The following is a 12314-nucleotide window of genomic DNA, read 5'->3' as shown; positions in this document are numbered from 1 at the left end:
TGGGTCAAACTTAAAAGCATGCTACTGGAGATTTGTATGGCCACCTGAAACAAAAGTTAGTTTATTCTAAGACACAAGCCAAGGAAAGTTGTGGGCCAAACTGTAGGGGCCATGCAAAATCTCATTGCAGTAATTCTGTTTGGTGAACGTTGTGCCAGTGCTTTTATTGGAGGATGCTATTTTTCTTAAGAGTCTTAAGCTTATCACTGTTTGGAAAACAAGGAACAATAATATAAAACTATTTTATTGATAAGTGTTCACCAGTATTTACAATAAAGTAAATAATATACAGCCTGCACCTTCCACTTACTAAAAAGTTTTTACCTGGTCCCTTTAGAACCAAGTAGCCACAAATACTAAAGACTTGAAAGGACTAAACTGGGGGAAAGATGCATGCACAACAGTCGTATAGAACTACAAAAACACTTGTGAATTTGATCAATCTGCCATTAGGGTTCACTATTAACTATCAAGTTTTAGAAAACACTTTGCCTAAAATGAAGAAAGCAGTACCAAATGCTCTCCTGTAATAAAACAAAGCAAACAGCACAAACTCTTTTTTTTCTTTCTGTTTATGCAAAACACATTACTTCAAAAATAATCAAACTTGTCTCATTAAAACGTAGCTTTCAACATTTCTGGTAAGTTATAATCATACATATATAAAAAAAGGGGGGGAGGGGGATAACCCAAACAATTATTGCGCTTCATCCTCTGGGCATGAGTGCCAGGTTAGTCGTTCTTCATAAAAAGCAATTACAATCTGAGGGCATTTAACATTTGCTTCTTTGGCGAGCACCAGGTCTGCTTCATCAGAATCTTTCCTGTTTTAAGAAAAGAACATGCATTCAGGATTTCGTGAGCCTGCAGTCTGAAGTACCGCTACTCGACCTTTTCAGTAGTAGTTATGCACACAACCCAATCCTAGATATATTTATGCAAAAGTTTGTCTGATTTAATGCAGCAGACCTTTATTCCCAGGCAAGCATGCACATGATTATCATAGACCAGGGGTCTATGCGGCCCAATCGCCTTCTCAACCCGGCCCACGGACAGTCCGGGAATCAACATGTTTTTACATGAGTAGAATGTGTCCTTTTATTTAAAATGCATCTCTGGGTTATTTGTGGGGCATAGGCATTCATTCACCCCCCCCCCAAAAAATATAGTCCGGCCCACCACATGGTCTTAGGGACAGTGGACCGGCCCACAGCTGAAAAAGGCTGCTGACCCCTGTTATAGACTTATCATTAAAAGGGTCAAAGGAATTAAGAATTCCTGCTCTAATTATTCAAAGTTTGCTTAACTGAGAATCTTGGGTAGTAGCCGCTCTTCAAAGGAGGGGGGGGGCATACTAGGTATCTCTTCCCTTTTGTAACAAAACCTAAGTTGCTGTTCACTGGGTTTTTATACCACCAGTAAAGCAGTCAATTGAAACTGAGAGGTAAAGTAGTCAATAGTAACTGTTGGGGGAGATTTCTGAATGTAGCTACTAATGCTGCAGGAGTAACTAGGCCTTTGTTTCAAGAACACATGAATAAAACTGAGCTGCAAGTGTGTAGCTATGGTCTTTGGAGTAGAAATTCAGTCTTACACTGTAACAATTTAAATAATTATACATAAAAGTACAGTAAAAACTAAATACCAGCAATAGTGGTTTAAGTTTGATAGAGGTGGTAACAAAATAGGCTAGGGCTCTCTTCAGTTTAAAACCTAGTACTAGTTTGGTACTAAACAGCAACAAGAGTGCCCTTAAGTTTTCTAAACTCCTTAAGTAGTAAAGGACCAAAATTACCAATGCTCAGAGGGAGGACCAACCCAACCACCAATAGTCTTTCCATCCTATCAGTCAGTTTATAACAGGAAAATTATATTCTGTATCAAGGTCAGTCTAAGACACACTTTGCACTGCTGCTGAAATTTCCATTCTACCACTTACCATTTCATAAGAAACATAAGTTCCCCACTACTGTCTGTGGCTCCAATTATTCGCTCAGGATCAAGACCTCTTGCAAATCCCCTGGGTTTATCAACCTGTTTGATTAAATATGGAGTAACATTTAAATACGTTCCAACTATTGTAGAAAAGCTGCCATAGAACACACAAACCCCCTCAAAGGTCTTCCAGAATGTCAGCAAAAAATAATAATAAATTACACCAAGCTTTCACAGTTCTTTTACCCATCAATTGTTTCATTTCACTTTCCATGAACATACTGATAACTTCACAGTACTAAAGAATTAACTTTCTGCAGATCAGAAGACATTTTTAGAAACTTTTCAGACTGAATGTTAAAGAGGCTACCAAGATGTAACCTAGTACAAGCAGCTTGCAAAACTGGGCTATAACAGCTCTTAGGAGATACTTAAGTTTGTATTCATCACATGTTAAAAGCTGCATGGCTAACCACTATATTATACCAACCTTTGTTCACGGAACTAAGGATATGTTACATCAGGAATAGGGAGCCTATAGCCTTCCAGATTTTGTCGGGCTCAAAACTCCTCAGTACTGCAATCATGACCATTGGACAGGATGATGGAAGTTGTAGCCCATCCACCAGGTCACCACCATGCCTAGCACACCTGCTCCTCCCACACCTGCAGGGTATCTTCCCAACTCCATGAAATAGGTTGGGATGAGTAGCATGGCTGAACAAGCATTTGAACCTGGGTGTTCCTGACCCTAGTCCAACACACTAACCACTACACCTCATCAATGTATTTTAGGAGAAATCCAAACACCAAACCAACTTACAGACTCTCTTTTTTTCTTTGATTTGCTGTCATCAGACTCACTATCAGAAAGAGATTTTCTTTTGGCGCCCTCTGTTTTTTCTTTACCAGCTTTCTGGGAACTCAGAAAAGCTTCTATTAACTCTGGACAATCCAAGTTTTCTTCTGGTTCCCATGTGTTATCGGCACTAAAACAAAATTCACGAAAAAAAGGAATGGAAGTAATTAGAAATCTGGATCAGATGGCCAAACTCTATAAAGTCAAACCACCCACCCTAACAAAATGCTAAATTGTGCTCAGTTATTAAAGACACTGAAGTCATATTTCTCTGCAATTTAATTTTATGTGGGCCAACTTGGGTCACAACAGATTCTGTAAAAATATTTCCAACCTACTTGTGTACAATCATTTAGACTTAAGATTATCGAAAAATGGTCATGGGTTACCCAGGTGTAGACAGTAAGGTTTGTTAAATGAGCTGAATTATTATTTCAGAGTCCACAAATAGTAACATAAGCAATGCTATATAGGTCAATTGAGCCCTATAGTAATGTTCAGTTTGCAAACATTCAGAATTGCACACAAGGACAAAGAATTTTTTGGATGTTTCTAGACTTAGGTTGAGTTTCTAGTCTTTCACAAGTGCCAGAGAGAAATGAATCAATATTCTTCTGTTCCTGGTAAACTGGATTTTTCTTTTTAAAAACCTTGGAATGCTTACTTTGGTCTATGCTGCTATATTGCTTTTTATAGTAAAGAAGTAGCATGTTTAGCTCAATAACAAAGCAAGGTTCTAGAAAAACATATGCTTGTTAATTATGCATAACTGGGAGAGACTATGTTACACTTTATAAAACCTTGCAAACTAGATGGGGTGAGAGAAGAGGTCTTGCACGCAACAAGGATCAGAACACTAAGAAACATTTTCAGCAAGATGTATAGAATTGACTGAGAAGAAAAAAGCAGATCATTTTTGTAGTTAAGATTTGTAACCTTTTCTAAAGTGACTAATGTGTGTTAACAAAGATGGCAGCATGGTTCTTGACTATATTCAGTTTTAATTTCTAGTTCAATCAGCAGCTTTTGGATTACAATGGTACCTCTAGTTAAGAACTTAATTCGTTCTGGAGGTCCACTCTTAACCTGAAACTGTTCTTAACCTGAGGTACCACTTTACCTCCCACTGCCGCTGTGCAATTTCTGTTCTCATCCTGAAGCAAAGTTCTTAACCCGAGGTACTATTTCTGGGTTAGTGGAGTCTGTAACCCGAGGTACCAATGTAGTTACAGTCGGGTGTCAAAGAACACATACTGCCAATAGTGAAGGGAGGTTTTGCCATTGGTAGCATGGGCTGAAGAGGCGTCCACACAGCCAGAGCTGCTTTTATTTTTTTACTGCAGCCCACCACACAGCTATTATTAATTTAAATCATTTCTAAACAGGCCAGTCAGAGTTTTACAGGGAAAAGTGATTCTTTTTGGCTATGTGAGTCTTTCAAAATGTTTTCACCTCTACACATGGAATTGTGGCCTACACCCCCAACCAACCAAGCACTGAAAATAGTAGTTCTGGATGAAGCTCCTTACTCAGTAAATCCTTTCCATTTCAAGAAGTACTCAACCTTGCCATTAACTACACGCCTGTCCAGGACTTTCTCCACAACGAATTCTTCAGGTTCTGTTTCTTCAACTTTTTTGCCTTTGCCATTCTGCTTTTTCCCCATTTTATGCTACAAAACAAAATCATTTGAAAAGATGTATTTTAACAGTTATACTACTATTCGATTCTAGGTCTACAGGACTTATCGATTCTCATGGAAAATTTCGTATTTTGCTCAGTGAGAGAACAAATTATTGTAAAAAGAACCCTTCTGGGTCAATGAAGTTAATTCCAAATCTCTTTTGCAATGAATTCTAAATCCTTTTGTTTGAAATAATTGTTTGCTATTTTGTTCCAAATAGCTTATTGCCATTCGCTTTGTACAGATGGGTATTAAAATATATTGTATAAAAAGTAAGCTTTAAAAATGAATTTTGGGAAGGCACACAGAAGATAGAAGGATGAGCTTCTTTAGCTTTTTAAATTACTTGCATACATGTTAGATTAATAGTCTTCAACTTTTTCAGACCTGGGGCCTACCTTCAACTGAAACATGCATTTGGGAACCCATTTCTTAAATTTTACTACAAATGGCAAAATTTTCACTTTATATTGTGGTAGTGCAGCTGCTGCAAGCCACCTTCGATCAGTTAGCAACCCAGTAGTGGGTCCTAAGCCATTAGTTGAAGACCAGTGAGTTATATATGCCTTGTTAATAGCAATTCAACAACAACAGTTAATAGCAGCTTGAGCATTTTTCAGATGCTAAATCTGAAACATTTATTTAACAATTACATCCATGCATGATTTTGACTTTCATTATAGACAGCAGAACATACATGTGCAAAAACATACTTGTGCAAAAGTTTCAGAGTTGCTCTTGATAAAGCTAGGTTGAAACTTTGTGTTTACTGTTCACTAATACAAATGCCTATTGCATTGCTGGAACTTTATAAATCAAGCACAGCACACTTTAAATAAGACTGAAAATCACTTTAATTTAAGCTCCACTTAACAGCCGAACATTCAGATAACAAAGTACTACATCCACATCATCCTCAAAGCATTCCAACTTCAGTAATGCACAATTTAGTGTAAAAGGATTATTATTTTCCCAAATTTTCCCTACGCATTGGCTTGAAACCAGTATATTAGTGTCATGCTAAAACTGCTGCAGTTCAAGAGTCAAGTGCAGAATAGCAGACAGAGTTTTGGAAGCACTCCTTAGGCAGTGTCCGAAACTCCCATGGTTCAGGCGCATTTTGTGACAGGTAATTTCATTAGTGCAAGCAGTTTCTGAGCTCTGGGCACAGCACTGCACCTAAGACTTCACATTAAAACTACAAAGTAGAAGGAAAGAAGGACCTTTTTCTGCCTTTCCACTTCCAACTACTCTCTGAAGATTGGAGAAGAGACCCTCTCAAGTATATTAGGGGTGGGCAGGGGAAGGACTAGATCAGGGGTGTCCAACTGGTCGACCGTGATCGACAGATCGATTCCCCGAATGATTGTTGTCGATCAATCGCGGGATCCCTATTGCTCGCGTTGTTTAGAATTATGTTTCCGCCCCCTCCCTCATGGTCTTTCTCTGCATCGCGTTTAGTTGTCTGCTGTAGCACTGCATTCGTCTCTTAGCAGCTGTTATTGGTGAGCAATTTATTTTAATTTTGCACTCAGAAGTCTGACCCACTCCTGCCCCCCTAAAATGGTTAGATCACTGTCAGCCCCCCCCCCCAGAGTAGATCACAGTCTCTTGGGAGTTGGACGTCCCTGGTCTAGACCATGTGAAAAATGAACGTAATATTTTAGCTGCAGTTCATTCACTTTCAGCTTTGTATTCTTGTTATAAAACGCACACCGAGATATTCTGTTGTTGTGCCAATAACTTAGGTTTAAGGTGCCCTTTAGCTCCTAGCTCTCATATCTCCGTTTCTAACACTGTCCTTAGGCGTTCAAAATAGCAAACATGAGGAAATCATGTTGTATATTGATCACCAAACAATCCCTTGGAGAAAACTAGATTGAAGGAAGAAATGGCCATGATTCAGAAATCCCAAGTTCTGTCAGCTCCATAATAATATACTTGCTTTTCTTGAGTGCCAGATGGCAAAAACAGCTTGACAGAGGTATGATATAGGAAATCACCTATTCAAAATAGGTATGGCAGAAATGAAAAAATACATACGTACAAGAACATTGCACATAATATGCCCGCACATAATATGCCCAAACAGCCAATGTTAATGTCTCTTGCCCTCCAAGTGCTACCAAGATTACCAAGGGAATGCGAATATGTGGAGACAGTTTACAGCAGTTAAGACTGCCAGTGTGTGGGGATTATTTTCTCTCCAACTATGGGAATTTCAGAGATAATACAAAACTAGCAACCTACTTGTGCAGTTGTATTGTCATATCCCAGAAAACATTTGGAATAAAGTACAAAAGAAATCAAAAGTTAACGAATATATGCATGCCATATTACTAATTAAGTCTCTGCATTGACACTCCCCACATCCAAGTGAGTATTTTCCACCCACCATTTGAAATTCAGCTTTATGTAGCTTTATACAGCTGATCATTCATGTCCAATCTTGCATGTGAGGAGGGGGCATACACCAATCTGTCAAACAGACCTACAGTATTTTAAGCTCTTGGCGGAGTGGAGGGATTTGCAATTCATGTTATCCCTTCCTTAGAAACCATGCACTGATACAATGAGTTCACAATTTTCAAATTGCACCCTCAGTTAAAAGCTCAACTGTTGATCTAGATTTATTTTTTTAAAATATTCCCAGCGTATTTTTAAGCAACTGATGCATAATTAAAATTTATGCATACTAATAATGGCATACCATTGTACAATGTAATAATATATTACGTAAGACCTATACTGTAGATAGATATGTGAAACCAAATGGAAAAAAGCTGAGAATTATTGAATGGGGACATTATCTGTCTCCTCCTTCTCCCCTCCCAAAGGAAAATTTTGGGGGAACACTGAAAAAACTCTATCATCTACTCTTTGAAATTAGTTAAATGCACCAATACTTTTAGAGATGCAATCCTATGTGTGAGCAGGAAGCAGCATGATGAGCCAGAAAAAGCATACAAGACCCAGTGCTTACTGGGCAATAGTATGCATTGTTAGGAGTTAAGCACTCATTTAGGAGTTGTAAACACTTGCAAATTTCTAGGTTCCCCAAAAGCATTGTTCTGTGAAAATCCCAGAATTTTCTTTCTGTTTGGAATACTGCTATCGGGAATGATGGGAGTATCATGCAGAGGCACAGAAAGAAATTTCTGTTAATTTACAACCTTCACAGCCTGTTTGAAACTGTTGGTTTTTTTTAAACTCTGAAATGTGAAGAGCAATAACAAAATAAATAGCGCCAGAACTTGACTCTTCCATTTCCTGTCTCCTCACCTGGGAGTAAAACCAAATGGGTGTGTTTTCTGCGTAAACATCCCTTGGATTGATATGTAATTTAATAAATACACTAAATAGGACAACTGATAGATCAATGATGAATTTTATGTTCTTAAAACAGTAAAATAAGCTTAGGTTTGACAGCAAAGCCAGTATTGTGTCCATATTTAACCCGTCCCCACTGAATTCCACCCCCCCCCCAAAATGAGTATTTTTTCTCCATAACTTCAAATTTCTAGAAACGCTACATCTCTAAATTTACTTATTGAATCTTACAGACACAACTAATTTTTACTATTGAATTCCCATTGCCACCTGTCTTAAGAGATCACTTTCCTCTCTCATGAACTATTTGATAATACTCCTAGTTCAGCACCTTCTAAATTGCATGCCAAGGGCCAATACTGCTCCAGGAAAGAGGCTGAAGTGTGCCTTGAAAAATGAAGCTCCTATGTTGGCTGCATCCTTGTTCCATACTTGGTGGAATGAGGGGCAAAGGCAGCACTGATTCTCTCCTCTCTTTAGTAATATATGTGCAGCAAAACATTATCCCAGGGAAAAAAGAATGACGCTTCAGACTGCATGATCACAAGTCCCTAAGTGTTGGCTGGCCTGGCCTCAGTTATCTAGCAGTGCCTCATCTAAATCCATGGGACTTACCACAGAGTAGATCTGCACAGAACTGAGCTGTTGGTACCTCACGTTGCCCTGTATTTCTGCTTGAGGCCAGAAATTATCCCTAGTGCTGCTTCCCCAGCTCCAAAAAGCGATGGGGACAAGATACCCGAAAGTGCTTCAGACACACAGTGCTACTTGGGGACACTGACTTCCCTTCCCTTCTGGCTGCAAACGTGGAAGGGAGGAAAGTAAGAATTCATTTGGGTGCTAGGAAGCCAAGGAACTCAGTGTACATTTGTTACCATGTAAATCATTCTAGCTTCTTACTCCAGAGGTAAAAGGGACTAATTTGTGCAGTTGGTGACACATGCTACATCTTGTAGGACCATAGCCATTCTAATGTTCACCTTCAACTAGGAGCTAGAGAAGCACATGGATCTTCCCTCAAGTTGTGTTAAGCTCGCAAGAGTGAGGAAGGATGTCCATTATGTCAGTGCTTCTCAAACTATCTGATGTGGTGGATGGGCAACCTTTCCCAATTCCATGTGCCAGGGACCAATACCTTACTTGGTCCCTGAAGCATCCCAACCTGGACTATGCTGGAGTTGCCTTGGACCAGCAGCTGATCAAGGACCACCACTTTGAATAGTACTGCATTATGCTACAAAGTTAACTAAAGCATGGGAATTCCCAAAAATATTCCTACTGCTTAGAAACGCAGCTTCATCCTTGACTGAGTGAACACAGGTAACAAGGGGGCAGGCCACCATCCTGTACAGTCATACCTCTTGTTACGTTTTTTCAGGTTGTGTCCCGCGGCGACCCGGAAGTACCGGAAAGGGTTACTTCTGGATTTTGCCACTCACGCATGTGCAGACGTGCAAAATGACGTCACGTGCATGCGCAGAAGTGGCGAATCGCGACCCGTGCGTGCACAGGCGCAGGTTCCGAACGGGGCTCCAGAACGGATCCCGTTCACAACCAGAAGTACCACTGTAGTTGCAAAAAACATGTGCCAAATTTTCAAGGTGTGGATCAAGGAAGCACGTATATATTTATCATTTTAAGTGTAAGAATGAAGGGTGACAGTTAATTCAGAAGGAAAAAATATAACTAAGCCTTATTGATGCATTAAAACTCTGGAAATTAGGGGGCACCAGGGACCTGCCTCTTCTGCCCTGTCCCCACTGCCCTCCACACATTGGAGGACAAAGGTCTGCAGTACTTGTGCTCGTGTGCAGGGTTCTAAATCACATTACACGTTACACAAGGTGTGGAGGCTGCGCACCAGTGTAGGTAGCAGGGCCAGCAAGTGTCTCACTCTCTCCTTTGCATGATTCCAACCATCAAAAGGCTTTAATGCCTGAACAGGTCTCTTGTGTCCCAGGCATCCAAGTGTTTAGAAAACAACCTCAATTAAACCAAGACCTCCAACTCTGACCTTATGTCAAGTGTTTTAGTATGTGCTGGAATCATGATCAGTTATATTAAATGATCATATGCAAACAAACCATGGCTTACATACCTACCACCCGTGAAGATAAGGCAAGCCCAAGAGGCTCAGTGGTTTAGACCACAGCACCACCCACGTCCCTTAGGTATGTTGTTACCACAATATAATTGTTAATATAAACTGGAACTGGCACTATATGCCACCACATGCCCTCTTAAATAGATTGCAATCTACCACCCACACAATACCATTTCCTCAAGCGAAACGTACATTATTGCCTCTATAAAACAGAGGTGAGGAATTGAATCATGTATCAGGCTTCAATAACAAAACACACTGCTATAAAAATTTACCTCAGAGTGGTTTCCAGCAACCTTACTTGTTGATATCCAATGCAGCCATACTCAGAAGATGCACTAAAATCAACGGATTTATGTTACTTGAGCCAAGTCATTTGGGTATCACCCACTTTCACTGTCTGGTGTTTTTTGGAAAATAATGCTGGGGAGGGGAGATGTGGATGTATCTTTTTACACAGAGATGCCAACTTAATAAATCTGAAGAAATATGGTGGTAAAATCCTTACATATTTTAGGTGGTCATGAACTTACCAATGTAGATTTATTGGTGGCCATTTTTATTGCAGACTTGCTGAGCTTTTACTAGAAAAATGCATGACAAAAGGAATGTTGCATTACTCAGAGAAAGGCATCTCAGTACAAGTATGGTCCTTCTTCTATCCAGGTGATGGGGAACAAAACTATTTCAAGTACATTATTAGAGTATGAAGTTAAGCCTCAATTATGCTAGTTATTATTTGGAATAACAGTTACCTACAATACATTATATGCCTTTTCACTAGTGAAATCTCACACAACCTGAGTTAGCACTAAAAAAAAGTTTGAAGGAAATTGTTATTTTGAAAATCTCTAAGACAACAAGTTATAATGAAATAAAATCTTCAACTGTAAGGTATATTACAGAATCCTGAATCCATTTGTATATACTTAGATCAGTGGTAGATGCAACCATTCAAGAAGATTCAGGATTAGTCTATTAATCAGCAGTACATCTACTATATAGGCGACCACTGCACCTTTTGACACATAACTTTACACATAAACTGTACAATAAAACATTTTGCCAATTCCAAAACATTAGACAAGTAAATACAAAATACTTTCTCAAATTCTGCAGTTCTGATTCATGGCGTTTCCTCTGCAGAGCTATAAAAGTAGCATCCCAGCCATGAGATTCAGCAAAGCAAGGGAGAGACCAACCCCCTCCCTCCTCCCCCGCAGCTCTCTTGCACTCAGCAATCCTGAGCGCCTCCCACCACCACCTTGCAGGAGATAAGATATCATAGGACAATTTCAAGCCAGGCAAATCGTGCTTCCATTTAGGAGAAAGGAAAGAAAAGAAACCCGGGACGCGAGAGCAACAAAGGCCTGTTGCAAAGAAATGAAAGCTAAAATAGGTCTTAATAGCACGAGGTGAGCGCGCAAGGGGGAAGGAAAGCAGACCCAAACGGGCCTCTCCCATCACCAAGAACATGAGAAGGCAAAGATGCAGGATCGGCTGCGGTGGAAAGCGCCATATCACCGCGTCGTACAGGACGACTTCCTGCCGCCGTCGCCGCCTCTCTCTTCGACGAGCTTGAAAAGACACCGCCACGCTTTTTCTGCAACCCCAACGCCACCCCCATCCAAGGCATTGAACCTTCATCTATATCTATAGATCTATAGAAGTCCACGCTTCTGATCTCCGCTTTGTTCGCGGCCTGTGCCTCCTCCTCCTCCCATCACCATTTGCTGATTCTTTTTCTTTTTTTGAGGGGGGAAAAAAAGCGGGAGCGGAGTGAGAAACAGCCCCCGGCTACAATCCCCATTAAGACACCAACTAGGGAGCAAGCGATTTTTAAACTTCAGAAGTGAAGGCCCGAGGCGGCGATGCGTGGTCATCGTCCTCTTCCCCACCCCCCACCTCAATCTACAAACAAATAGCCCCCAAAGCGGGTTTGGGGGTGGGAAAGGCCTAGCTGGTAGGAGCACTTATGGGTTGTTGTTTTTTTAAGGCCCCCACAAGGCGCGGAAAGAAACGGCGGCGGCCCAAACCTGAGGCGGGAGGAGCGGGGTGGGGAAGGGAAAGCGGCCACGCCTGAGCCTCCCTCACAGAGTTACATAAAACATAATCCTAATAATGAGGGAAAGAAGAGCGGAGCCCTGGTTTCCCCCCCCCCACCCCTCGCCGTCCTGTTATTCCGAACGGCCGTTAGAAGAGGGGGGGGAGGAGATAGGAAAGTGAGGCGGGGGGGTGAAGAAAGCGAAAGATACGGACTTCCAATGGTGGGCACAGCGACGCTCGGCTCCCGCGAAGTCTCCTGGCTCCCGGCGCGCACTGAGGCGGCGGCAACGGCAGCAGCTACATCTGAGGGGGCGGGGAGTGCGCGCGCGAGGCGGAAGGGCAGGGAGGGGAAGAGG

General features: G+C 41.1%; 1 protein-coding gene across 4 annotated transcripts; it reads right to left on the bottom strand.

Annotated features, from left to right (window-relative positions):
• Positions 1-228: 228 nt before the first annotated feature.
• CBX3 (chromobox 3) lies at positions 229-12309 on the bottom strand. 4 transcript variants are annotated; one of them, XM_080973861.1, is made up of 6 exons: positions 12172-12309; positions 10446-10496; positions 4324-4466; positions 2759-2924; positions 1940-2034; positions 229-824 (listed from the first exon to the last, which is right to left on the bottom strand). In XM_080973861.1, the coding sequence occupies exons 2-6, from the start codon at positions 10467-10469 to the stop codon at positions 698-700; spliced, it is 555 nt and encodes a 184-aa protein (XP_080829987.1). In that variant the 5' UTR covers positions 10470-10496; positions 12172-12309; the 3' UTR covers positions 229-697. The 4 variants fall into 4 exon arrangements, with proteins under 4 accessions (XP_080829987.1, XP_080829988.1, XP_080829989.1 ...); XM_080973862.1 differs by lacking the exon at positions 12172-12309 and adding an exon at positions 11949-12091; XM_080973863.1 differs by lacking the exon at positions 10446-10496.
• Between the last annotated feature and the right edge of the window lie 5 nt (positions 12310-12314).

This window comes from Podarcis pityusensis, assembly GCF_964106645.2.
Source record: "Podarcis pityusensis genome assembly, chromosome: 12".
Classification (NCBI taxonomy): domain Eukaryota; kingdom Metazoa; phylum Chordata; class Lepidosauria; order Squamata; family Lacertidae; genus Podarcis; species Podarcis pityusensis.
The sequence above is the reverse complement of the archived record's forward strand: the minus strand, read 5'-3'. Positions and strand labels throughout refer to the sequence as shown.